Source organism: Rhipicephalus sanguineus, chromosome 4 (assembly GCF_013339695.2).
Source record: "Rhipicephalus sanguineus isolate Rsan-2018 chromosome 4, BIME_Rsan_1.4, whole genome shotgun sequence".
NCBI classification, from domain to species: domain Eukaryota; kingdom Metazoa; phylum Arthropoda; class Arachnida; order Ixodida; family Ixodidae; genus Rhipicephalus; species Rhipicephalus sanguineus.
Window position 1 is genome coordinate 196,765,696 of NC_051179.1, and position 27,997 is coordinate 196,793,692.

A 27,997-nucleotide genomic window follows, 5' to 3' on the forward strand; every position below is an offset into this window, starting at 1 on the left:
TCCTTGCATGTGTAAATTAAACAATGAAGTAATTTGAACAGGAATATTACATTTTAGGCCACTCATTCTTCGGTGCTCAATTTGTAAATTGTCACACTTTGTGTACTCTTGTTCCACTGTGTTGACTTTGTTGCCCCTTAAGCATTGTGAATAAACAAAATAAGCTCTACGAAATGCGGTTGTCATGCGAGGGTAGCTTAATGAATCGCTTGATTACTCGCCTCTGTCTGCGCTTTTTACCAATATAATTGCTAAAGCAGAAAATCTCCGCGAACGACGTCAGGCGTCGTGCGCTACTTGCTTGAGTCGCTACGTGCAATCGGGAATGCATATAAATCAAAGGACTGCGTGGGACGCCTCGCGTTGGGTGCTCACGGGAAGACGACAAATGAGGCTGTAAAGGGTGATATGGGATGGGCATGCTTTTAGGCGAGGGAAGCTCAGAGTAAAGTAACGTTCGAAGAAAGGCTAAGGAATATGAATGAGAGTAGATGGGCATGCAGAGAACGTTTTCTGTTATTTATATAGGAAGAGCGTGGGCACACAGTGGAGAAAAAGCACTAGGGGGCTCACTAGTAAATATACGGCTTGTAGTGTAAGCAATATGCCATCAAAGAGCGTTAAGCGAAAAGTCAGAGAGGCGGAGAGGCGGAGAGGATTTACAGGACGGCAGCTATGGAGAAAAAACCGACTTTGAACAACTACCGAAAGGGCGAAAATAAAATAAGGAGGCAGGCATTTTACGATAATTCAAGGGGAAGCGCTTGACTGTTTCAAGAGATGTCGAGTTGCCTTGGGACGCGTACTTATAACACGAGATTCAGTAAAGAAGAAGAACAATGCACGTGCTGCGGGGAAGATCAGGAAACGGCGGAGCATGTTCTGATTGAATGTGGAGATATCCACCCAGGTGTACGTTTGGGCACGAGCCTACATGGAGCCTTGGGTTTTAGAGACGACAATGGAAAGCTGAGCACACACGCGGTTGAAATAAGTAAGAGACGGTTAGAGTATTGGTGGCAGAAAATTAGAGAGAAAGGACAAAAATAAATATTGGAACGAAAATAAGGACATTCGGCCGTAAAGGGCAGAGGACTAGGCTGAGAATTTGTTTTTTTCTGTAGGTAAGATAGATTTAATTGAAGTATAGACACTAGGTCAACACTCAGAAAAAGTAGAGTAAAGGGAATTTTTTTTTATCGAGCCTGGTCGCACACTTGTCACCGCCCCGTTCTAAAGGGGACGCTCATAGCATCCATCCATCCAAGTAACGCACGACGTCTTAATGCTGCAAGCAGTCTCTGCAGCATTCGGAACTCAATATTTCCGCACCACTTCGACATGCTCCGAGCAAGTGCTCACTGCTTTTCATCGAATTTAGAGCAGTACAGAACTGCGAGTGCATTGCTTGGAGGGAGACAAGTATCCTTCGTGAATCTGGGCGTTTCTTCGCATCCGACACATGAGTCGCAACGCACCATGCTCGAGCAAGAGGGAGCCAGCCAACGCTACGTGACGTAACTGACGTCACTTCACGCCAGAATGTGAAGTATATTGTAAGCGTTGGTCAACCTGGACCAAATGTACGCTGAATGATGTACAGAGGATCGATCAGTCATTTCTGGGGTAAAAATATTGAAGGTGGTCAAGCGAGGTTCATTACAACAGTATACCATATGACTATGAGGAACAAGATGCTGTCGGTAATTAGGGCTGCCAAGATTATTAGGGCTGCCAAGGTCGGTTGGTGGGCTGCGTGCGTGCCTACCCTGGGCCCTTGCAACTGACGCCTCTGTGAAGCGACTTATAGCTTAAGTTATCGACGATTTCTTTTCGTTGAGGGAACCGGTAAGCCCTTCGGCTGATGGCGCCTGAATCTAGGTGAATGTGGCGGAAAGCTCCGTAGGACATCGGCCGTGTATAATTGCAAGGTGTGCTAGAAATGCACAACCTCTCGCAAAAAGATAACGAAGAAGAAAAAAAAAAAACTCGCGCATGCACCACGCTATGCAACTGCAGTTAGCGCACGGGACGGGTCACGCATTTGCGTTGTTCTATCTCTTCCAAGTCCGTTTCTCTTAAAAACCTCAGCAGTCTCTTCGTCGCCTTCATCTGCGATGTCTGCTGTTGACGGCATGCAAAAATAGCTTCAACAGACATTTTTCTACTGTCAAGGTGCGCTAGAACGGACGCCAGTGACTGTCTGAATATATGCCGGACAGTCGCACAGGATGCGGTGTAGCGTCTCCTCGCAACGACAGGCATCGCGCAGAGCGTTGTCGGCCATTCCAATGCGAAAGGAATAGGGTTTTGTAAATGCCACCCCTAGCCATAAGCGGTAAAGCAGTGTGGCTATAGTGTGGCCTCTCTTCGGCGGAGTCCACTTTGCATACACAGATGCATCAAAGAGGACAAGTCAACCAAGCAAGAGTAACCGACTGTGACTGACTGTGTGTCTGCGGTGTTTTATGCTGTCTTTCTCTCTCTCTTTCCTCTCCATCTTTCAATCTCCCCCATCATGTTCCCATGTCAACTGGTTAACCTCGGCCCTGCCTTTCGTTCTCTACTATTTTTTTTTTTATCTTCTATCTCTTGGTCACTCAATTTCATCGTTTTTCGCACAGTAAGCAAGGATACGGTTCTAAGTGTGTAAGACATGTGCAGGAATCATTGTACTCCCGCTCCCGTTTATGTCGAACGAGCTTTACTTCAAGGTTCGTGAATACGAACCGTCTATCCCATGCATGCATGTCCGAGGCGTCATTTTGCGAGCCGGACCTCTCCTCCAATGCGCCGGCGCGCGTTCGGTTTTTGCTTCGACCCGATGTTCTTCTTTTTCCGGCGCGTTTAAAGGACCTTGCCTCTTTGCGCTTTCTTGACGGGCCGGCACTCAGTCCGCTCAAGGGTGCGCCTTTCATGTCAATATATAGGAGCGCACGCCGGGCGTTCGGTTTGTTTGTACGGCCCCGCGACCCAGAGATAGGGACCGAGAGGAGGTTCTTTTGGAGCCGATCGCTGCTACACGTTCCTCCGGGTTTGGCGCCCGGGGATGATGACGACAGACGCTGACGTCACAGCTGGTGGAGAAAGAGTCTCCCTTCGCGCTCTCGTTCACTTTCGGCGAGCGCGCCCTTACGGGTGTCAGTAGACACAGTGCGACAATCGAATCGCACAATTCTGAGAACGATGCTCGCGCGAAATAGCGGGCACAAGAGCATACGCAGTGCCGCGTAGCGGTAGTTCTACGAACGACGCCCCTCCAACGAGAGCGCGCGTCTTCTTGCTCCCGACGCCGTTGATTGTGGCCCACGAAGCGGCGCTGCAGTAGAGATTCCCTCCGCCGGCGCTTTTATTGGGAGCATTTGTTAATTTGGGCACGCCGCTGCGGCGTCGCTTTCCCAGCCGGTGTGTTCTCAGCGCGCAGGCGCGTAGGCGCTCTGCGGCGGAGGCCGCAGCAGTGCGCAGCCATGCTGGCCGGCTCATGGACGGCAAGGCGACGGGGGCTTTGCTGAGGAGCCCATGGAGCGCAAGCGGTCCTCCCGCCGGCATCACCACCACCACGGAGCCGGTGGGGCGGCCGCGTCAGCTGTGGCGCCGCCCGAGAACCGCTGCAAGTCGTGCTGCCGCAAGTTCACCGCGTTTCTCTTCTCGCACGTGGGTCTGTGCGCGCTCGTGGTCGGCTACAGCATCCTGGGCGCGTTCGCCTTCCGCGCGCTCGAGGCGCCCTACGAGGTGGAGAAGGCCAGCCAGGTGATCGCCATGCGCCGTGACACCGTGGCGCGCCTGTGGGAGATCACCGATCGGCTCAATGTGCTCTACAAGGAGAACTGGACGGCGGCAGTCTCGCACGAGATACTGGACTTCCAGGCGCGTCTTATAGCTGCCGTTAAGGACGGCTACGACGGCAAGGAGATCGGCACGGGCGGCCAGCAATGGTCCTTCTCGGGCGCCTTCCTCTACTCGCTCACTGTGATCACTACCATCGGTGAGTCTCTTGTGCGGCTGCAGACGATTTGAGTGGTTCCTCCTCCGAGGCACACATGTTTTCTTTTGGGTCCGCACGGCAAGCAGCCAAGTTTGGTCCAATTCTGGAACACTTGCGATAAGCGCATAATTTCCTCGAATGGCCGTAAATGAGATACACCCCGGCTTCACTTTTGCGAACAAACAGCAGACGCACGAGCGGCCAAGCCTTGAATACGTAGCCGGAGGCGAATCTTCCCTTTGTGTAGTAACAAGATCAGGTATTCACTGTATCAGGACGTTACACAGTGCATCGAAGAGTGGTATCTTCCCCGTTTGCAAGGCACGTTACATTACGCGTGCCTTTTATATCTGCAACCATCGAATATACATTTATTTGAGAACGCACATTTTCTGTCTTACAACCACGGGCATATGCATGCATGGTGGAAGCCGTTCGCCGAGTCGACTTGAACTTGCGATCAATGGGGCTAATAATTTCAGTGTTGAGATAAGTGCTGCCCATTCGACCATTGTTATACAGTCGCGAGTATTTCGTGGTCACGAGAATAGAAAAAATTCAGGCAGTTTCGCACGCCAAGCCTGAAGGAGGCCTTTCTTGTTTCTCTTTCTATTTGTTGTTTGCTATCTTTCTCTCACTTTCTCTCTGCTTTTTTCTATCTCTTCATTATCTCTCTGTCTTTATATTTCTTCCTTTGAAGAAATGAAACAGGCACTCGCCTTGTCCAAAGGAAAACGAACATATATCGACGTTTCGGGGCCGCTATGGGTCTCTTGTTCACAGTGAAGAGAGTCAAGGGGGTGCGACTGTTTATGTGTTGGGTGGCGCAGAGTGCGCATGTTTATCTCGGGGAAATTACCCCGCGTCCGATTAATCGTGTTTTTAGTCGTTTGAATGTGTACATATTCTAAAAGTAGTAGGGTCGGTAGGCGCTTCACTGTCGCGATAATTCTCGCAGAATCCCAATCGATGATGTGGTTAGTTTTCAAGTGATAATACGCCAAGGCGTTCAAGCTTGCATTGCTTTTCCTGACATCGTGCTGGTGCTCCTGAACTCTTCTGTTAAAATTTCCAGTTTCAGCTCTGTAGGATGCGTCGCAATCCTTGCGTGGTATCTTGTAGATAACCTCTGGAAATCTTTACTTTTCCAAAGGGTCTTTGGCGCGTACGAGCTTCTGCTCAAGTCGGTTCGTTGGCACAAATGAGATTTTAACGCTGTGTGTGCCAACCACACTTGCAAGTGCCTCACTGATACCTTGCAAGTAGGCGACGGCAACACGTTTTCGCTCGTCTTCACGAACCTCTTCAAGGTAAGCAACTGAAAACCGCAATTGTTGAGTCTTCAGTAGCTGTGAAGAATAGCCGTTGCTGCAAAGGTCCTTCCTTACCACAGCTAGCTCTTGCTTGCGCAGACCAGACTCAATACAAATGCGCAATGCGCGAGAGAAGAGTGCAGCGGCAACGGACTGTTTTTGTCTTAGAGGATGAGCAGAGTCGAATCCTAGGTTACCCGTGTGGGTAGGCTTCCGGTAAACACTGGTTATAATTCTCTTGGCTGACCGTCTTATAACAGTGTCGAGGATGTCAGTCTGTCCATTATTTTCATGTTCCATGGTTAACTGGATGCTTGGAGCACAAGAGTTCAGATGCGCAAGGAAAGGCATCACGTCTTCGCGATGGATCACACAAAAACAGCCATTTGCGTATTGGACAAACGATTTCGAAGCCGTCTTGTACGAGCTTAGCGCAGAATTTTCAAGTGCCGCTAGGGTGATAATTGCACAGGCAACGGACACAGAAGCTGCCATTGCTGTTGCGAAACACTGCTTCTAAAATTGTTCGTTGAAAATAAAATACGTGTTCTTCATGCAACATACCAGGAGGCCGCATAGGTCTTCTATCTCAAATGGCGTACGTGAAGACAAGGATGCATCGTTCTCGAGTAGCTCCTTGCAACACCGGACTGCATAATTGACGGGCATGCACGTGAACATTGACTTTACGTCACAAGAGACCATCACCTCATCGTCATCGATGGTGACACCTATTAGAAGTTCAATAAATGTGTGGAATCCTTGACATAGAAAGGCGTGTGTTTTACCACGGGGCGCAGGCCGCAGTGAAGATAGCCGGATAATTCGTGCAACGGAGAACGTGTGAAGTCAAGGACTGGTCGGAGGGGGACCTCGGGCTTGTCGACCTTCGGCAAACCGTAGATTGCTGGTGCAAGACCGTTATGGCAAAGCAGCTTGTAGTACAAGTATTTGCTTTCTGGTGGCACAAACTTGAATATCTCCGGGGGTAGCTCCTGTAGCTCCGATTCTATATTTTTCGTTGGGTCCGGGCTCGACATACCACAGTTCTTTCATCTTTAAGCAACGACCTCATCTTGGCGACGTAGTCCGACCAGTCAAGCGTAACCACAGCGTTCCCGTTGTCTGCAGGTAGGATAACAATGTCCTTGTTCTGCTGATGCCTTCGCAACGCTGTCTTAGAGCTTGACAGCTTCGAGAGGACCCCGATGGCGCGTGAACGTTCCACATCTCGTAGAGGGGGGTTAACAAATTGCACTGCTTGCTCCACGCGCGCGTCATTTTCTCGAGGTTGGGTCGGTAACCCACGTTGAAGTTCAGGCGACGGCTGAGGAGACGCACTTCCGAGGTGTCGAGCTTTTGAGAAAACAGGTTGCGTATGTCCAGCATACCAATGGGATCACAGCTCCGACGTCGCAGTAGCGAGAACTTGGCGTCCTGTGATTCTGTCCTAATTTCTCGAGTCCTGTAGGCGACGCTATTTGCGTGTAGCAGGACATCAGAAGTCATTCGGGAGACGAAATTCGATGCGACATCGGGCAGATACCGGGTTTGCCAGCTTTATGACTTCTTTGTTACTTTTATAGATATATGGTTAAACATTAGTTCCTTCATCTTCAACAACCAGTGTGTTCAGTATTTGCCACAATTCCTCTTGAATTACAGTGTCGTAGGCTGCACTGATGTACTGAAATTCGAGCCATAAGGGCCCATGTTCCTTCTCTGCTATGTACTGCTTCAATGAGAGTGGGTTCTCCTCTAACCTCCAGTGCAGTTAGAGAAGCGCTACTGCGGCTTGCAAAGAATTAAAAAAACATTGCCCACCAATGTAAACAAGTGCAGTTTCTAGATCTCTCAATCGAGAATGTACATTTATGTAAACTTTTATTTTCTCCTGAAAGTGCTGATGCACTGCAGTTGCTTCCCATTAGCTACCATTTCATTTTTCCTTGGGGCACTTTCCGGGGCCACACCGCGAACGATGACGAGATGGAAGGTAATGTATACCGGAGGGACGGTACAAGGCAATTTGCTCGCCGTCATTTGCTGCTCCTCATCACTGTCACGAATTTTCAGGGGGAGCTTTTTACCTGAGGACATGACGTCCAATTGAAGCGTGATCGCTGGACGTGGATACATTCCATCGCATTACGCATGTAAGCGAACACAGTAAATACCCGTATGCTTGACGGGCACCAATGACTACCAATAACTGTTATTAGCACATCGGAACCAGCCTTGCCTGTCACAGTCAATATGCTTCGAAAGAACACTTCCGCTGTGTGGCAGTTACTATGTAGTTTGCTCCAAAATATCATAACAGTATATTTGGCCTTCTCGTCTCCGAAACGTTCCGGCTGAAACGTGGCAGGCTTTTTTTGTCAGACGTGGCCTGTCGTTGGGGCTGCGCGCAAGGCCGAAAAAATGCAGTCTGTGCTTTTCTTCTCTGTGTTGATGTTGTTGTGGCTATTATTATTATTAAATGCGAAGCATTTCTTAGCGAACTTTTGGCACTTTGAGCGTTTCTATCTATCTATCTATCTAGCCGCCTACGTCTGGGTGCTCTCATAATCGCCTGCTTAACTTGGTGAAGACGAATATTGGCGTGGGAGGGTACGAGGATGTGACGAATATGACCGTCGGGTCATGACATGAATAACGTGAAAATCCTGTCGCGTACGTCGTCAAACTCTTTCCTCCAGACATGTGTGGCACATACCCGTTTACCACTGGCCGCGGTGTACGGGTATGTGTCACAGATGGATAACAGCTTATATATACCCTGGAACGGCGAGAACAGCATTGATAATTTAAATGCGAGAACGTTAAGAAAGACCGACATCGGCAGCGTTGACCCGAAGAATGGAAAGAATAAATATTGGGATCCCAGCAGGAATCGAACCCAAGTATTCTGCGTGGTAATCAGGTATTCTACCACAGAGCCAGGCCAGGTCTATAAGCTGATTTAGAAAAACAGCCTATGCAGGCGTAATGTCTGTGCAACGTCGATTTTAGTTGTAGTGCAGGATATCTAATTCTAAAAGAAAGAAATAAACACTACATATGTACTCTCACGATACAGGCGTCATATCAGACTAACGTCTGTGGTTCCAGTGTTGGCTCCGCTTTTATAGCAGTCTAATAAACATTACGATTGTGTTGCTATGATTCAGCAAGTTAAATTGAAGCATTGCCCGACCCTAGAGGAATACATTAACGAAAGGTACGTATTATATTCACATGATTGCACCATAAAGTGCACTTAGTTTCGATAATGCTGACGTATATATGTACTCTAACGTGAGGGTTGACGTTACGTCGCACCGCCAGTTACCCTTTAAACGCCAGTGTTGTCGGCGTGCCTGGTAAGCGTACGATGTGCATACAGCTACTACACTTACAAAAACACATGGAACCACCACGTAACGCTTGGCTCAAAGCCATTAAATGCAGCATTACTCGCTGACAGCCTCGCGTGAAACCGATTCCCACAATGCGTGTAATCTGCCGAATTGTTTATTTGTATATTGTTGCGAACACGCGAATAACCTTCGTAATGGCAAAGATGGCTTCCTGGCGCTTCACGTGAGCATGTGTGGGTGCACTCCGCAGTTTGAAAGGACCACAGTTCTGGATAAGATTAAAGAAGAGCATGAGCGTATAATCTCTGAGGCAGCTCAGATGGCGCGTGAAAGGGGCACGTGCGTAAGCAAGCCATCAGTTGCATTGTCAAACAGGGAGCCCTGTTTTTTGGGATGCGCGAGTCGGCGTAGCAGGGTCAATGATAGTTGATGTATAGTTATTTCTTTGCTTATGTTTTCACCTTCTGTTGCCGATGGTTTTCTGTTCACCCAGGTATATATAAGAGCATTCTTCTCAATAAAAATTCAGTTGGTAGTCAGTGCTTGTCTCGTCTTTTTTCTTTCCGCCGTGTGTTATTTTCGCGCTGTTAACCTTAAGTATGCACAAGCAACTAGCCCAGTCAGCCACTTTATTAAATGTGATATGCTCGTACACATATTTTATGAGATATGCTGCCTGCAAGTGCTGTGTGAGTGAATTGAAAACGTATAAAAGGAAGACAAACAAGTTTGTGGGAAGAAATTTCGCATGATGGACGTTAAAAAGTTGACGAGGCGTCAGGAGAGAGACCGTGGAGGCCTGCAGAATGCAGAAGGAGAACTGCCGATCTCCAGAGTTTACACAATAGTGCACCTGGCACCTACATTGCAAAACATTGCAGTCCGAATACATTGCAGGTGCTGAGCCCTGTGCACTTCCGGTATAAAGTGAAGTCGTAAACAAAGTTCCTTAATGCGCTCCTTACGGGTTCCTACAGAGCGCCGCACCCTAGTACTTGTGAACAGGCTCATAGTGTTACACTATGTTCGCCTTGATGCAACAAGGGAGGACTCATAGAAGCTTAGTAAACGTTTCAATGAAGGGTGCTTTGCCGTACGTCCTTCGTTTTTAGAGCCAAAGCGTTGCCACTTCATGTTTTGCAAGGTCATTCATCGCGTCGCAGTGACCTTGAGCCGCCGGAGGACAACGCAAAGCGCATACCGGCGGCGTTGGCAGAGGAAGAATAGCAGGACGGCTCGAGGCAGAGAAATATTACAGCGCTGCAGGCTCTAGGCCAGCTTGGGCGCTGCACACTGTAAGAAAAACTAGAGTATAGGGGACTCTTTTGGAAGAGTTCTGACATGCCACGTATACGGCTCTCTTTAAAGTCACGGTGACTCTCTTCGTGGGTCAAAGTCGGCGCGCTCTAGGAGAGTACCCTGACTAGAGCACTGCACGGGCCAAATTTTACGGCCCGGGCCCGGCCCGGGCCCGCTTTATGAAGCCCAGCCCGGGCCCGTGGTTCCAAGCGCAGGCCCGGCCCGGGCCCGGGCGTACGTGACCGAACCCAGCCCGAGCCCGGCCCGGGCCCGGGCGTACTTGACCGTACCCAGCCCGAGCCCGGCCCAGGCCCGGGCGTTCATTGCTAAACTAATCCAGGGCGCGTTTGTTCATGACCAGGCCCGACCCGAGTCAGCTAGAGGATATCAGTTGTTGATGATGATTATTAATGATGCCGTGCACTTTGTAGCGGGCGATCGGAAGGAAAATCCGGTGTGTACATGCATCGAAATGTTGCTTTGCCCGATGTGGTAGCTCAGCGGTTAAGATGTTTCGCTGTTAAGTCCTAGGACGCGGGTGCGATTCCCGCGGCCACGGTGGCCGCAATCGCATGGGGGCTAAATGCAAGGACACCCGTGTATATAGTTATCTTTAGGTGCACTTTAGAGAACTCGAGATGGTCGAAATTGATCCGGTGCCACTACGGCGTGCCTCGTAATCATATCGTCGTTTTGGCACGTAATACCAAGGAATATAAATGAAATGTACCGTATGTGTCAACCTCCAATAACAGACCGAAATCTTTATTCCTCCCATGGGAACAACCGTGATCTGGCCCATTGTTAGTGCTGTTAATATATATATTAATATATATATATATATATATATATATATATATATAATGGGAACTAACAGACAATAACGCCAAGGAAAGTACAGGGGGTGTTATCTGCAGTATTTAGAATATAATGTGAAGAAAGTAAAGTGGACGAAAAGATGACTTGCCGCCGGCAGGGACCGAACCTGCGACCTTCGAATAACGCGTCCGATGCTCTACCACTGAGCTACGGCGGCGGTCATCCTCCGTCCACTTTCTGGGGTATATATGTTGATTTAAACCTAGGAGCGTTAGTCAGCGCCAATCGCAGCCATGGCGGCGAGTGTGGAACACTCTTTTTTTTGCCTGTTGGCGTCACGTAGCACGTGATCTTTTTTACGAGCTGGCAGCTGACCAATAATCCCTCGCATACTACCTGAAGGCGTTAAGTCTGCCAGGACGAGACCCTCGCTATGAATGAAGGAAAGCAGATGATTTTTCAAGGGCTCGTTTATCTTTGTTAGACACAATATTAATGGGAACTAACAGACAATAACGCCAAGGAAAGTACAGGGGGTGTTATCTGCAGTATTTAGAATATAAATGTGAAGAAAGTAAAGTGGACGAAAAGATGACTTGCCGCCGGCAGGGACCGAACCTGCGACCTTCGAATAACGCGTCCGATGCTCTACCACTGAGTCATCTTTTCGTCCACTTTACTTTCTTCATATTTATATTCTAAATACTGCAGATAACACCCCCTGTACTTTCCTTGGCGTTATTGTCTGTTAGTTCCCATTAATATTGTGTCTAACAAAGATAAACGAGCCCTTGAAAATCATCTGCTTTCCTATATATATATATATATATATATATATATATATATATATATATATATATATATATATATATATATATATACGTGATCTGGCGTGTTGATAAGGAAACCCACCACGATGTACTTGTTACTTTGACAAAGTCTGGTCCAGCAGACGAAACGTTAGTGAAAATATACAGTGCCAATCTATATCTATACTGGTGAAAAAAATAGCACTTCAACTGTTTTTCTATTTTTATTGCTAAGCTTTACTAAGAGCCAGCTCTTTGCACGTGTCACTTCAGCTTGGCACAGTATACCTTAGACCATGCAATGCATAACGTTCGCGTGTGCTCGAAGGCCCGACTTACGCCTTTTAATGAGCGGGTCCGAGTCCGGCCCGGCGCGCAGCCTCAAGCCGGGCCCGGGCCCGGCCCGGGCCCGGCCCAGAGCCGCGGCTTCAAGCCCGGGCCCTGCCCGGGCCCGCACTTTTAAGCCCGAGCCCAGCCCGGGCCCGCCGGAAAACGCTTCGAAAGGCCCGGCCCGCGGGCCGGGCTGGGCCCGGGCTTTTGTGCCGGCCCGGGCCCGTGCAGTGCTCTAACCCTGACCCTCAAGGAAGAGTGGAAAGACTATTATCCGAAGGATCACATTACCACTTGTGAGGAAGTCAGACGACTCTTGCCGGTAACAATCCTACGGGGGTCAAATGACACGCACCGAAGCGTCAAGCGACTACACCACTGTTTTAAGTTACTCAATTGAGCCATTCTCTACTTTTGCGCGACTACTGTTGGAAATAGTGAAGTATTCATTTTAAGGAAGTCTAATAATACTCTCCGTTGCGTCCAGCGGCTGCAAAAAAATAATAGGTCAATTTTATCATCATTTTAATGAATCTCCTCAAAAGAACACACCTTTTCCAGCAGAGTAATCTAGAAAGCGCGAGAAGATGGTCTGTGATTTCCAAATAAGCCGTTGATGTATTTCTTATTTACATGCTCGTATGAGTATAGCCAACTAAAATGTGTGACAGTGATCTGCATATTGTCATATGGTACAAAATAACCTGCAGAACTCGGCATCATGTTTCCATATTTATTCCTTATGATTATGAATACATGAAAAAGCGGTGATGGCCGGAGGTATCAGACTCGGGAATTGTTATGTTGTCGCTCCTGTTTAGGATGAGCAGCCATGTAAAATTGTATCTGAAAAGCAGAACGTGATATTATGAGAAAACGGAATTGCCGTAAGAGTTTACAAAACCTACACAATAACCGATTTACACAGACATAATGAAGGCTAACAACAAAATAACAAATGCAATCAGGCATGGTAAGGAGCCAAGCTTTTCCTCCGTTATCGTGTAAAAGACACAACTTGCAAATAGTAGCTTTTGTAACATGTCAGTTGGCGAGAAACTTGCAGCACAAGATGATGTGAGCCTCTCGTAAACAAAAACGAAATTGGTTTAGGCTCCTTTGCGTGGGTGCCGTTCACCTCTTTTCCTACGTCGTGTTGTCCAACCAAAGGAAATGTAGAACCGACTGCCTCGTTGACAGGGCGAACGCCGCTGTTGATTTTCCCACCACGAGGGGTGAGGCTCCAGGCCATAGCGACACCTTCGTTTCCCCGAGTGTGGCTGTCAACTGGAGTGAAGAGGCGGGAGAAGAGATCCAGGATTCTGGGAATAACCAACACACACACACTGACTATTTGTATTTAAAGCCACCCTTTGTTGCAACACACCGTTACTGTACACATCTGACACGTGTGTTTTGTTTTTTAAATAATTTCTTAACGAAAACAAATTTTTACTCAAAGGAAGGCGGGAACTTCGTTTCGTAGTAGGCATTGGCTATGCACGAATGAAAGAACTTCTTTTCTAAGAAATCACTTCAAAATTTGCTTTCAAAATGCGACAGCATATTCCAACACCCAAGCGCATTCTCCGGCAGTCAGGGGCACGTCGTGAGCGTCTACTACCCGCCTGTTTTACAAACGTAGCCCATCCTTAAATACTCAGATAAACACATCCGAGTACAAGCGCCCGAACGAAACCCAGCGCGCGCAGACGCCGTCTAGGTAGAGATCAGACATGTCATATGCTGAAACTATCGCACATAGCTCCCACAGTCACGTAAATTCACTCGATTCTATTACAACATCAAACGCCATCACAGACGTAGGCAAACCACGGATACAGCAAACAGAAACGAGGGAAAAGAGTGCACGGTGGCGGCCCCAACAACGCGCGCCGTCGAAAGTCTCGAGCTTTTCACCTTACGGGCGAGGCGTGTCCAACTTAAGTGACTACCGCATACGCACTGGAAACATCGCACTATATCTGCATCTTAAACTACCGCCTTTAAGCCAAGAGAAAAATCACAGCATATCCACGGGGTGAATGATGATGAGTGGGGCGAAGCTACGGAGGGAATCATCTGTAAACCGTGAAACTCTTCCGTGAAATGCGCCCAGTACATAATATAAAGAGTGTGAAACATCGTGTATATATTAAACATCAAACTTTTATTGTACTGTTGGTTTACGTGGTCCCTTCATTATCACTTGTGATCGGTCAAATGCAAGGAAGAAGTCCGCTCCCGAGCGAAAGAGCGCCAAGAGCGACCGCATTCCCCGCTCGCCCTGTGCGAATTAAAGGCAAGGCTAGAGGGAAGACAGGACGCGCGTTCCACGACGCGAGGTCGGTAGCATGCCCAACGAAAGCCAACGGAACGCGATCGTGCAAGTGCTCCGGCTTCGCATCGCCTCATGGTTCCATTTAGCGTCCCAAAACCAAACATATTGCTCAAGGTGTGCCTTGCGTTTTTCGTAGAAATAATTTCTTTATCATGTACATTAAGACGAAAAGTTGAAAGCTCACTAGAGTGTATCGCCCGCAAAGTATGTCTTTTAGTGTGATTTAACTCTCGTACGGCAGGGTCCTCGCGCCGTTGCCGGTCCACCTCGCCCGTTGACGATCGGGCGAGGTGGCTACATATAACTATTACTACTACACTTTAAGAAAAACATCTGGCGTTCTTTCGTTCTGCTTTTACAAAACATCTGGCGTCTTTCGTTGGTTTATTTCATCAATCAACGGCGTTTTGAACAAAATTTTTATTGTTTAATCACGCACAGGAGAAATCTCACCAGGCACTACCTTGGAGGTAAACAATGGCTGCTAATGGCAATGAGAGACAGAAGAAGTCGGCTTTTAGCTAACACTTACACTTCTACTTCTACTAACGTTTCCTACTGGAACATGCCAATGGCTGCTAATGGGGAATGAGAGACAGAAGAATTCGGCTTTTAGTTAACGCGCACGCTGCGAATTTTTTATTGTTCAACAACGCACAGGAGAAATCTCCCACCGGCACCACCTTGGAGGTCAAAGCGTAAGACTTGTTACTCACTACTACGAACACGACGACTACGGGGGACGAACGGGTGCCGCCTTAAGGAGCTTCGCCCCTAAAACATTGTACATCGCGCGTCTAAGTGTTCTGCACACAGACTGCTCACTTTTAGATGCGAAGCAGCTTTTGCGCTGGGCTTTGTCCGTAGTTCCATTGGCGATCGTCCGCTTTCTAAAACCTATCATAGCCATCTATAACATATTGAGCGCGCGCTCGCGCCAAGAAGTCTTCTTCGTCTTCTTCTTCGACCGCCTTAATGACAATACGTGCAGAGCACCTTAGGCGCCCGGGCTGTCGTATGCAGTCCTAGCTTGGCGTAACGCATACAAAACCGCGTGTGATGGCACGCGCTAGCGCGGGGAAGAAGATTCTGTACGCGCGCGATGAACCCACGTGGCGTGCTCCAACAAGAGCTGGGGACGAGTAACAGCAACTACAGTGAATTCATGGTGTGCTCCACATGCAAGGGCGCGTTAATATCGGCCAATGCGCCCGTAATGAGCGGAACTTTAAAGTCGACCCATGCGCTCCTTCGCATCCCCACATGGTTCCCTTTAGGGAGAGATGGCGAAATTTTTTTATTTTTTCGCGTTCCCACGCAAGGAAGCATACAGCACACTCAATGTCGATGGAAATGTTATTATGAAGCACACTAAAGCGCATCTTAAAACGGCATCTTGCACCTTCAGCAGTGCAGACACAATGTGCGAGCAGCAAACAATGATCCTTGATAATTGTTGGTATCGCTCATTTTGTGGGACCCTGTTCAGCAACGCGCATAAAGGTGTTGATTTCTTAACTGATATTATGAGTTGGACAACCGCAACATCCCCGCGGACGCAGGCTGCTGTTGGAAATGGCTGGCGCCTACTTCCGCAGAGCTGCTGCAGAAGCCCAGCTAAAACTGTATAAGTATTACCTACGAAAGCAGTACACTCACCGGTAACAGGCGCGCGTTGTCCGTGTCCGCAGCTCCATGAATATTCAGCCCTCCAAGCATCACGGAGCCTGGCGCCACCGTCACCGAAGATGCGTACGTTCGCTCGAACACAGAACTACAAGACAGGCAACTGACGCAACCCGCGCAACCAACGCAACGAATTCCAAGAGACCGAGGGCACTGAGAGAGGAGGCGGAGCGCCGCGCCAGCCACGGCGACACAACGGCGTCGAACGGCAAACGCGCAATATGTACGGCGTATACGGCGGCGCGTCGATCACGGAAGCCAATCGAAACGCGCTTCACGAGAGTCCAGCGGCTCCTTCAGAATTGCTACTCTTAGATGCGACGCAGCTTTTGCTCGGAGCTGGGTCGGTGCTTCCATCGACGGCCGTCCGCTCGGGAACCATGTGTGCTAGCACGCGCTAGCGCGTTCGGGCCTGTGTAAGGGGCTGGGTAAGACGCTGTAGCCTCTCTCCCTTACACTCTCTCAGCAATCACGTGATGGACGTCGGGGAACGATATTCTGCAGACGCGCGATGCACCCACGTGCTCCCGCGTGGCGCTTCGCATCCCCACATGGTTTCCTTTAGTGGGAAATGGTGTAATTTTTATCTCTCTCTCTGTTTCTTTCTCTCTTTCGTTGATCTCTATTTCTCTCTTTCGCATTCTTTCTGCGCTACGCTTTACTCTCTCCCCTCCTCCTCACGCTCTCTTCCCTTTCTTACCCTCTTGCTTGACTGCGCTATACAAGGCTTATGTCATGCTCTTCTAGCGTGCCTGGACAGCCGAGTGGTTAAGACGCTGGCCTCCGGATCGTGGGCACGCCGGTTCGAATCGCCCCTCGCGAAGAATTTTTTTTCGCTTCTACCTTCAAAAGGGGTCAAATAGATACCCGCAGAGAGTCACGGTGCCGTGGCCCTCTTTTGACTATTTTTTTCCCCTAGAATGAAGCCGGAGCTGCTGCTTTTTCGTTCCTGCGTCTCTGTCACCCGAAGTCACGCCACGTGACCTGCTGTGGAGAGGTGTCGCTCGCTCGGTACGTCGCCGCTGCGTTACCACGTGAATAGGCGAAGGTTTCACGGCTGCTTCGTCGCTCAGCCTCGCAATTGGTGGCGCGCCCTCTGGGCTGTCTGCGCGTGCGCTTCAGCGCAAGTGGCAGGATGAATCCAGCCGTGCACTACATATATCTACTCTTGTGATCTACATGGCAGGCTGCAAATTCTGGAGCAAAGGCAACGTCAGCGTCTGAAACATTGAAGCAGAGGGAGGCTAGATTATCACATCCTAGAGAAGTTTCACTTTTTGAGCGCACAAAAGAACAAGGACGAAAACCGACACGGACACAGCGCTTTCAGTCCTTGTTGTCCGTTTTGGGCCTTTTTCTTTTGTGCGCTCAAAAAGTGAAACATGAATTACCAACATGCCCAAGCATACGCTCTTTCAAGTCCTAGAGAAGCTTACCAAGCGTGGAAATGTGCCAATATCGAAGCCATTGCAGCTGCCGTCTCTGTGCATAGTCTTTGCAAAACCAAGCCAAATGTGCCTTTCTCTAGTGATAACTATGTTTACAAGGGTTCAACCTCTGCCATTTTTATTGGACCAGGTTTACTTACGAGTAAAATAATGTTCTAAAAGGGGAAGGGGTGGTGATTGGCCGGACCGCTAGCTAAATTTACAGCCGGACAAGCCGTAGGCCCTCAGCAGGTAATTCGCGATTACCAAGCGAATTATATGGTGCATCGCCGTACAACTTATCATAGACACTGACTACCAGTGCTTCAACATTGCCACGTCGAATGTGGCCGCACTGGAGAACCACAAGTCGGTGACCGGCAGCCTCATACGGGGAGCCCTCTGCGTGACGGGAGCCGCGATCAAATTAGCAGCCGTTCCTCTTTCGTCGCATCTACAAATCGCGTCGCACGATCTTTGGCAGCGTCAAGCAACGCTGAATCGCGCCACATGCCGCTCCCTTGGAGCGATCACGCCACATTCCGTAGTTTTAGGCGTAGGCCGTTGCAGTCTGCTAGCATACCTTAGCGAGTGCAGAAAGCATACTTTGTTTTGAATATTTGTGGATGTTCAGACATGTACAGATGTCCTTATATAAATACAGATAGATCAACAGACCGAATTGGCTCTTTGTAATAGCGTTCATGTTGTAAACTGTAGAGCAGCGCCGCTGTCCAAACTTTGCTTTGTTATAACTCCCGCCCGTGAGATCTCGTGCATGCTTGTACACGTCAAGTGTTCTCATGGCTGAGAACTGTGCGAAACACCACTGGAGGGAAGAGGCGTACTCTTTATTTCCTATTTATTGTGAACTTAGACATACTTTATCCACGATCAAATGAGAGCAGCGAGAAGTGTCTTGCCCAATCCTAACAGCATGTTGTGCAGGATTGCAAAGGAACGTGCGTACAACCAATAAAATATGTACAGAGTATGACGATACGACAGGTAACCAGCATCTTAATTATGGTGATTAATGCCAGACGTGGAGCTCTCGCAGTTTTGTATGAGTATTCAGTAGCCATAGTAGTTGGCCTAGCAGTTTTACGCCTGCTTTTTTCTTCAGCGAGGCTGTTGCTCACTTTCCTAAAGAGTTGGGCAGCCTGTCTCAAAAAAGAGAAGTCCGGGGCCCAGAAATTGCGTAACGATAAAATGTTTTATGAAATTTCTTTTTCATGCGGGCATTTCTGTGTCGCTCAACGGGACGATGTTTTAACGACGCGAGCATTCGAACAGTTACCGAAGAAACGGGAGCCCATCAGCTGTCCTTGCATTGCAGTGAATGCGGCGGCAAACCGCCTCTTAAAGATTCCCTTATAATCTAAACATACCACGATGGGCTGGTACGTCGCATATATGAAGCCCTCCATATCCGCATCAGTGGTGAGGCATATGCAAGCCTTCCTTCAGTTTCAATCCGAATGGGAGATCATATCACATACACTACAGCATTGCTTCTGCGCATGCCGCCCCGCCACGGTGGTCTACGTGTTATGGCGCTCGACTGCTGACCTGAAGGTCGCGGGATCGAATCCCAGCCGCGGCGGCCGCATTTTTGATGTAGGCGAAAATGTTTGAGGCCCGTGTACTTAGATTTAGGTGCACTTTAAAGAACCAAAGGTGGTCGAAATTTCCTGGCGCGAAAAGACAACGGCGAAGGGAAGAAGACACAAACACTGGCGCTAATCCTAACAGCGCCAGTGTTTGTGTCTTGTTCCCTTCGTCCTTGTCTTTTCGCGCCCACATCAAAGAACCATGACAGACCAACAAGCCCGCATCGCTACCCTCGGAAACTTCCGGAGCCCTTCACTACCGTGTCTCTCATAATTGATCTTGGTTTTGGGACGTTAAACCCCAAATATTATTATTACTTCTGCGCATGCTGGTTTCCATCCTTGTTGGCGTTTTTGTTTGTTCTTGCAAAAATGTTACATTGCATATCCTGCCTGCGTGGTTGCTAGTCATTGCCATGGTCTGCGTTTTTTTTAACATGAAAGTGTTTTATGCCGGGGTCCACCATGGCTCCACTGACGTATTTCCGTCACGGATATCACGTTGTAAAATATAAAGACTAATAGTGGGCAAAGAAAAAAAACCCGGAAGAAATAGTTCCGTCACCGGGAATCGAACTTACGACCCTCACTCCGCAGCGCGCAGCGCGAAACGATTCGGCCACGGACGGCACGTTCTTCGCAACGTTAACGGCGAGCTATTTATATACACCATTTGCTGGTGGCGGTACTCAGATATTGGCATTACAGCGTGTTTTCGTTATCACTAGCGAGATGGCGCGAAGGGCTCGAAGAGCGCGCTTTAAAAGTCGCCACCGTTGCGACAAGCGCCCGCCTCTTGGTCGCTTGTGCGTGCGCTTATCTCGTGATCGCGGTGGCTCGTACGTCTTGCGTTGAGAGCACGAAGGTCACTTGGCTCACTGCAGCGGCCGCTTTTGCGAAAGGAGCGCGGTGCTCACGCATAAATAAGTTACAATTGTGACAGTTCGCTCTCATCCTGTGTGTTCGTTCCGTGCGTCCTTTCTGCTTGAGCAGAGCGTTGCAAGTTCCGAGCTGCTTGCCGTTCCTCGCGTGACATTACAATATGTTGCTGTAGCATTCATTCCTTCGCCCTTGGGGCGAAAGAATGCACAACAAACGCTCAACTACGTCTGTGAAGACACGTTTCACTTTCGTGTTATACCGATTCCTATGACAGAGGGATCAGCCATGTTTTTTCATGTTGTCTTATAGCGCTGTTTCTTGCTTGTCTTTTTTTTTTGTGAGGCATTTCTTAGCCAACCACAGGCACTTTGACCGTTTCTATCTATCTATCTGGCAGCCTACGTCTGGGCTCTCTCGTGGTCGTCTCCCTAGCATGGTGTATACCAAAAGTGGTACAAAAGGACATGAGCGTATGACGAACACGATTCACAGGTCATGACATGAATAACTTGACTTGCCTGTCGCGAATGTCATGAAACCCTTTCTGCCAGTCGCGTGTGGCACATGTCGGTATAACACGGCCCACAGTATATACCTTATGCAAAATTGCTGCCATCTGTAGGGGGTTTGACAAAGCTGCCGATTCAGTGCCATGTTGGAGGCTTGTGTCCGAATCGTATTGCTGTCGCTGCTATAACTTCTTGCTTGTATCTGCTTTGATATCGGGGCATAGAAATGTCAGACGAGTGTGTAAAGGCCTGTACACCTTACCGGCATTTCCTAGTTATTACATTGACAGTTATTACGTGTAAGAAACTGCCGCATAACGAGAAGGTACAAGTTCGTTACCGAGTCACATGTAAGCTTATGGTCGTTGAGAATGAAGCTTTGCGCTGGGTGATAAATTTTGTGTGCCTGCTTTCAGTGTAGCGAATAAAGTGTTATTAGCTGTTTGAATATCATGCGTGTAGTTTAGGATGGTTGGGAAGAGGCTTTAGCGAGCGACACGGCTAGGCACAGTGATGATAGTAAGAAAGTGTTGTTGACCCATTTCAAAGCGTATTTTATAAGGGACAGCCTACGTCGACCTGATGTATTGTGCATCTAATTTCAAAGAAAGCGTTCTCTTTTTTTTTATTTTTGCAATAAAAATATTTGGCTACTGTTGTCACCAACGTATGATATGTGTATATTCACCGCAGGATTAAAATATTGAAAGAAGTATGGCTGATGCCTCCGTCATAGGAATAGGTATAACACGAAAGTGAAACGTGTTTTCACAGAAGTAGTGCTTATTGTGTAGTGATACATCAGAGCTTGTGCAATATTTATTGCTATTCGTGGTTTTAAGCTATAACACCGTTTGGCGTGGATGCACCCATGTTGACTCCTAGTTCGTATATGTTCGCAGCTGGAGCCGCAAACCCGTGCGTGCCGCTGGCCTCTGTCTCGTTCCACCAAGGCACAACATTCGCCCATCGAAATAGTGTCCTTTCTGCAACGCGCATTGCGGCAGTTTGGTTAGTCGGTGCTCTCGCAGTCCAAGTAGTCGGCGGCGGAGAAATGCCGTTCGTGCATGTCAGAGCTCCACTACTCCGATGAGGCGGCGCACGCTAATACGAAGCGAAAGGCAAAGGACGTAACTGCCTCTAGTAAAGGCTCTGATATACTCCAGCGTAACGTCGACGAGCGCGCGCGCGCGTCACGGCGACGTTACGTCAGCAGAAAACAGCCCTCTATAGTCCGGCGTCGGCTGACCGCCGACGCGGCTGACGGCTGCTGGCGCGCTCGGGCGTCGCTCGGCTCCGAATAGATCATGCTGCATTTCGCGCCAGCCGCGCCGGACTCGCATGTAGAGGAACCTGCTTCGCGGGCTGTTTCGTCGGTTCCCGACAGGTGGCGCGGGCGTTCTTCGCTTTAATGCGCATGCGCTCCTCTAGATGCGATCGCACCGGCGCGTTGGAGCCGGCTCGACTGTAGCGGAGACCGATTTTTGCCTGGCGTAGCGTCGCCGGCTCGGCGTGACGAAACGCAACGTCCTCGCGGGCGCTCGCGTCGGACGTCGGAGTATAACAGAGCCTTAAAGGGTGCCTCGGCGACGCCAGCGCGGCCAGTGTCCCTCGCTGGTGTCGAGACGCTTTAACCATGACCTCCGATAATGCGCGCAATCTCGGAGTAAGCGCTAGTAAGTGTCGATCGTGACGCATTACTTCTTTTCACCTCTCACAGAGGGCGGCACCGCCCCGCTCCGCCTACCTACACCGCCAACAGAGAGAACCGTGTGAGAGAGAATGTGTGAAAGATATAAGGCGCGTTCGTGAAGCGTGCAGCAACTGCCAAGGTAGCTTAGATGGTTTAGCGTCGGGTCCTTACCGTGGCGTCCGCGACGTCGTGGGTTCGAGTCCCAGTGGTGGATCTTTTTCTTGATTTCTTTCTTTCTCACCCGTCGGCATCCATTTTATCAACGTCATATCTGTAACGGATGTATTTGGTGGACCCCGCCATAAAACACTTTCGTGTTAAAATTCGGGATCTCACACGCTTGAAAAGCGAATATGTATTATGTTAGTTGCTCAAAAAATTTGGTGCCGATTAGCTGGTATTTCTTGGATATCCCTCCGACATGTGCTCGTAAATAACACGATAACCAGCGTATTCGCGTTCACATTGTCACTTTCGGGGCCTTACAATTTGTACCCGTTGCAGCAAGGCAGTATTTCGTCGCCGACTGAACGCTTGCGAAACCACATCAGCGCGTAACCAACGACAACGCACCCACGATCGAAGGTAGCATATTTGCCGGAACAGCATTTTTTAAGTGTGGAGCATTTCTTAGAAAACCTTTTGGCACTTTGAGTGTTTCTATCTATCTATCTATCTATCTATCTATCTATCTATCTATCTATCTGCCTATCTATCTAGCCGCCTACGTCTGGGTGCTCTCATAATCGCCTCCTTAACTTGGTGAAGACCAATGTTGGCGTGGGAGTCTACGAGGATTTGAAGAATATGACCGTCGGATCATGACAAGAATAACGTGAAAATCCTGTCGCGTACGTCGTCAAACTCTTTCCTCCAGACATGTGTGTACACACCCGTTTACCACTGGCCGCGGTGCACGTGTATGTGCCACAGACGGCTGACAGCTTATATATACCCTGGAACGGCGAGAACAGCATTGATAATTTAAATGCGAGAACGTTAAGAAAAACCGACATCGGCAGCGTTCACCCGACGAATGTAAAGAATAAATATTGGGATCCCAGCAGGAATCGAACCAAAGCATTCTGCGTGGCAATCAGGTATTCTACCACAGAGCCGCGCCAGGTCTATAAACTGGTTTGGAAAAACAGTCTATGTAGGCGTAATGTCTGTGCAACGACAATTGTAGTTGTGGTGCTGGCTATCTAATTCTAAAAGAAAGCAATAAACGCTAGATATGTACTCGTACGATACAGGCGTCATATCTGATTAACGTCTGTGGTGCCAGTGTTGGCTCCGCTTTTATAGCAGTCTTATTTAATAAGCATTACATTTGTATTACTATGATTCATCAAGTTAAATTGAAGTGTAGCGCCCTTGTTCGGGCGGCGCGCAAACAGGAGAGCGCGCGATGGCGAGAGAAGAAAATAAAGAAGGCGCTAGGCTGTGGCACGTGAAGCCACGGCTCACGTTCCTTGCTGACATCGATTATGGTTCAGGCGTGTCTTTCCTTCGCTCCTATGGCATAAGCCTACAAGTGGTGACCTAGGACGAAGACAGTGACTGACTCGAATGCATCTTCAACTGAACAAGCCTCACGTCTGCAGGACATCTCGGCCGTGTAACTGCGTCTCCCATCTTTCTGGCCACAGGACCCGCAAGTTTGGTTTCACCAGGTCGAGGCGCAATTCTCCCTGTACCGCATTGCCTTGGAAACGACACGCTATTACCACGTAGCCTCAGTCCTTCCTCCTGATGTTGCCAGCGAGCTCTCCGACGTCCTCTCCAACCCCTCGGACACTACGCCATATCAGCGCCTTAATACCAAGGTGCTGGAGGGATTCATGCCTCCGGAACGCGTCCGCCTACAGCAGCTCCTTGCAGAGGGGGACCTTGGCGACAGGCGCCCCTCTCAACTACTGCGCCGAATGCGACAGCTTCTTGGGGAGCACGACGTCTCTGCCCACTCAGCGTTGTTTCGCGAGCTCTTCCTCCAACGCCTTTCTCATCCAATCCGCCTCGTCCTCGCGGCGGCCGGCGACGTCAACCTCGAGCGCCTTGACTACCCGCCTCAATAGAGCCACCTGGGTTGATGCCTTGCCACTGGTGCTCTTAGGTTTACAAGCTGTCATCCGGGCAGACCTGCAGTGCTCAACAGCAGAGCTGGTGTATGGCATTTCTCTACGGCTTCCGGGAGACCTCTTCACGTCAACGAAGCTACCAGACCAGCCACAACAATTCTACAACGCCTCCTCGACTGCGTTCAAGACCTCCGGCTCACACCACCCAGACGTTCCGAACACAAGACCGTATTCGTCCATCCTGATCTGGCCACTGCAACACATGTTTTCGTGCGCCACGGCGCGGTTAGACCACCTTTGACACCAGCCTACGACGGACCATTACGCGTCCTTAACCGCACCCCCAAAACTGCCACTCTTCTTCAGAACGGCCGTGAAGAGACAGTCAGCCTGGACCGACTTAAGCCGGCGTACCTGGAGACCGCCATAGAAAGCCTGTCATCTACGCCTGACCTTCCGTTGGACTCCCACAAACGGCATGTGACATTCCGACTTCCAGTCTACACGGGGGGCCCTGTAGCGCCCTCGTTCGGGCGGCGCGCAAACAGGAGAGCGTGCGATGGCGAGAGAAGAAAATAAAGAAGGTGCTAGGCTGTGGCACGTGAAGCCACGGCTCACGTTCCTTGCTGACATCGATTATGGTTCAGGCGTGTCTTTCCTTCGCTCCTGTGGCATAAGAGGGGTATTGGCTTGGGCTAGTTGGTATGTCATGACGAATTGTATAGCGCAAACGGGGTACTTGGACAGACAGAGAAAACGAGGACAGGCGCTAACTTCCAACTGATTTTATTAAGCAGAATCGAACATTTATATATGGCACAAAATGGAAAAGATGAACATGTGACAGAGGATGCGCTAAGCGAAAAATGTTAAGGTAGGCGCTGCGCAATCAATAACAAACAAAACAAAGCAAACAAAAGCATGAAATAATGCAAAACCGGTCAGTGCGTGCGTGCGCCAGTGCTTCCTAGGAAACTTAATTCCTTGTCAGAGAGGGCTACGGATGGCTTACTAACACACATGTCATGCTCGCTTGCCATCTGCGCAGCCTCAACAATCATTCGGGTGCGATCATTCCTGTGTTTATACACAGTGACTGTGCGCTCAAAAAGGGGTGAACATTTACAAGACGTGCAGTGTTGTGCCAGAAACCCGTCTTTGCCATTTTTTACGTTGTTAGCGTGTTCCCTTATCCGGTCATTAATACACCTACCCGTCTGGCCGATGTAGCATGCACCACAGGAGAGAGGAACCTTGTACACAACTTCACGTGCGCATTGCACGTACCTGGTCCTGTGCTTCACGCCACATGCGGCAGACGACTGTTGCCTCAGAGGGCTAGTGAATTTCGCAAGACTGATTAGCTTAAAGGGGGCAGAAAAAACTACACGAATGCCAGCGCGTTTTCCAATCTTTTTAAGCCTGTGGGATATTTGATGCTTGTACGGAACAACAGCTATCTTTTCCCGCTGTTGAGTTGTGCTACCCGCGGCCAGCGCTTGCTCCCTCCCCCGTCCTGCCTTACTGGTCCGGTAGATGGATTCTGCTACCGACGCGATGAACGCCTCTGGAAAGCCTGAAGCCTTGAGCCGGGCTACCTGCGCATTGAAGCTCGCAGAAATTTTATGTTGGCAAGATCTGTGCAATACGTTTTGGAGGCAAGTGCTTGCCTGGAGTGTCAATTGGTTCATGCATAGCTCCATTACTGAGCGATTTGTTGTTGGCTAAAATGGGCAGGTCATTGAAAGAAAAGTTAGTCGCTACTCCTGTAATCAATGTATTCAGATACGTTGATGATTTTCTGGTTCTTCTTCAGTGTAACTCTGGCATGTTCCTCCGGCTATCGGCACAGACACTAGGTTTGTTCGAACTGTGTCTCAAGCCTCTAGTGCTGACACATGAGATGCCCGAGAATGACACATTAAGATTTTTAGATTTGAGGCTGTTTTTTGGAGAGCATCAAATTTGCTGGCCCTACGAACCGCGTGCGCAGAAACCTCTACTTCCTTTTTCTTCTGCGCACAGCAAGATAGTGAAGAGAGGCATAGCAAGCACTTGCCTCCAAAACGCGTTGCACAGATCTTGCCAACATAAAATTTCTGCGAGCTTCAATGCGCAGGTAGCCCGGCTCAAGGCTTCAGGCTTTCCAGAGGCGTTCATCGCGTCGGTAGCAGAATCCATCTACCGGACCAGTAAGGCAGGACGGGGGAGGGAGCAAGCGCTGGCCGCGGGTAGCACAACTCAACAGCGGGAAAAGATAGCTGTTGTTCCGTATAAGCATCAAATATCCCACAGGCTTAAAAAGATTGGAAAACGCGCTGGCATTCGTGTAGTTTTTTCTGCCCCCTTTAAGCTAATCAGTCTTGCGAAATTCACTAGCCCTCTGAGGCAACAGTCGTCTGCCGCATGTGGCGTGAAGCACAGGACCAGGTACGTGCAATGCGCACGTGAAGTTGTGTACAAGGTTCCTCTCTCCTGTGGTGCATGCTACATCGGCCAGACGGGTAGGTGTAATAATTACCGGATAAGGGAACACGCTAACAACGTAAAAAATGGCAAAGACGGGTTTCTGGCACAACACTGCACGTCTTGTAAATGTTCACCCCTTTTTGAGCGTACAGTCACTGTGTACAAACACAGGAATGATCGTACCCGAATGATTGCTGAGGCTGCGCAGATGGCAAGCGAGCATGACATGTGTGTTAGTAAGCCATCCGTATCCCTCTCTGACAAGGAATTAAGTTTCCTAGGAAGCACTGGCGCACGCACGCACTGACCGGTTTTGCATTATTTCATGCTTTTGTTTGCTTTGTTTTGTTTGTTATTGATTGCGCAGCGCCTACCTTAACGTTTTTCGCTTAGCGCATCCTCTGTCACATGTTCATCTTTTGCATTTTGTGCCATATATAAATGTTCGATTCTGCTTAATAAAATCAGTTGGAAGTTAGCGCCTGTCCTCGTTTTCTCTGTCTGTCCAAGTACCCCGTTTGCGCTATACAATTCGTTGTGGCATAAGCCTACAGAAGCATTGCTCGACCCGGAGGAATACATTAACGGAAGTTACGTATGATATTCACACGATTGCACCATAAAGTGCACTTAGTTTCGATAATACTGACGTATATATGTACTCTAACGTGAGGGCTGACGTTACGTCGCACCACAAGTTACCCCTTAAACGCCAGTGTGGCCGACGTGCCTGGTAAGCGCTCGATGTGCATACAGCTACTACACTTCGAAAAGCACGTGTAACCACCTCGTAACTCCTCAAAGCCATAAAACACCTCAAAAGCCATAACACGAAGCCATAAAATGCAGCATACATGTACTCGCTGAGTGCTTCGCATGAAACCGATTCCCACAATGCGTCGGATCTGCCGAATTTTTTGTTCAGTTTCATGCGAGAAGTGCCACACACTTGAAGCATCTGTTAACATTTAATAGCACATACGGGTGAATAGAGGATTTTTTCGAAGGAGTATCAGCTTTTGGGAGAACCTGATATGAACTATTCTTGGGGCATAAATTAAAAAGAAAAAATGTTAGCGGGAGGGGGGGGCGGGGGCTTTAGGATGTCCGGGCCGCCCTTCTGAATTTGGCAGGGACAGCACATGAAATGCTTGAAAAATACGCATAGTGAAGCAGTACGCGCGCAAAGCATCCCAACAAACGCTACCTTGTTAAACTTCACAATTGAAAACATAGCACAGACAACATGCTCGAGCAAAATCGGTCCGTTCTCTGAGAATCGATGACGCGCACGAGCTACCCGTCTAATATGTAATTGTTATCGCTATGTAATAATGGCGCCAACCGCAGCGAAGAGATGCGCGAGTAGCCGCGATGGA

General features: G+C 49.0%; 1 protein-coding gene across 3 annotated transcripts in view; it reads left to right on the forward strand.

Annotated features, from left to right (window-relative positions):
• Window positions 1–3,407: 3,407 nt before the first annotated feature.
• LOC119391015 (potassium channel subfamily K member 17) overlaps window positions 3,408–27,997 on the forward strand; it is a 522,775-nt gene continuing 498,185 nt past the window's right edge. For all 3 annotated transcript variants that reach the window (XR_007415924.1, XR_007415926.1, XM_037658723.2), the window contains exon 1: window positions 3,408–3,985. Coding sequence is in view for 1 of the 3 variants with exons in the window: in XM_037658723.2 (XP_037514651.1) it covers window positions 3,520–3,985 (466 nt within the window). In the remaining 2 variants the exon portion in view is untranslated. The remainder of the gene's footprint in view (window positions 3,986–27,997) is intronic.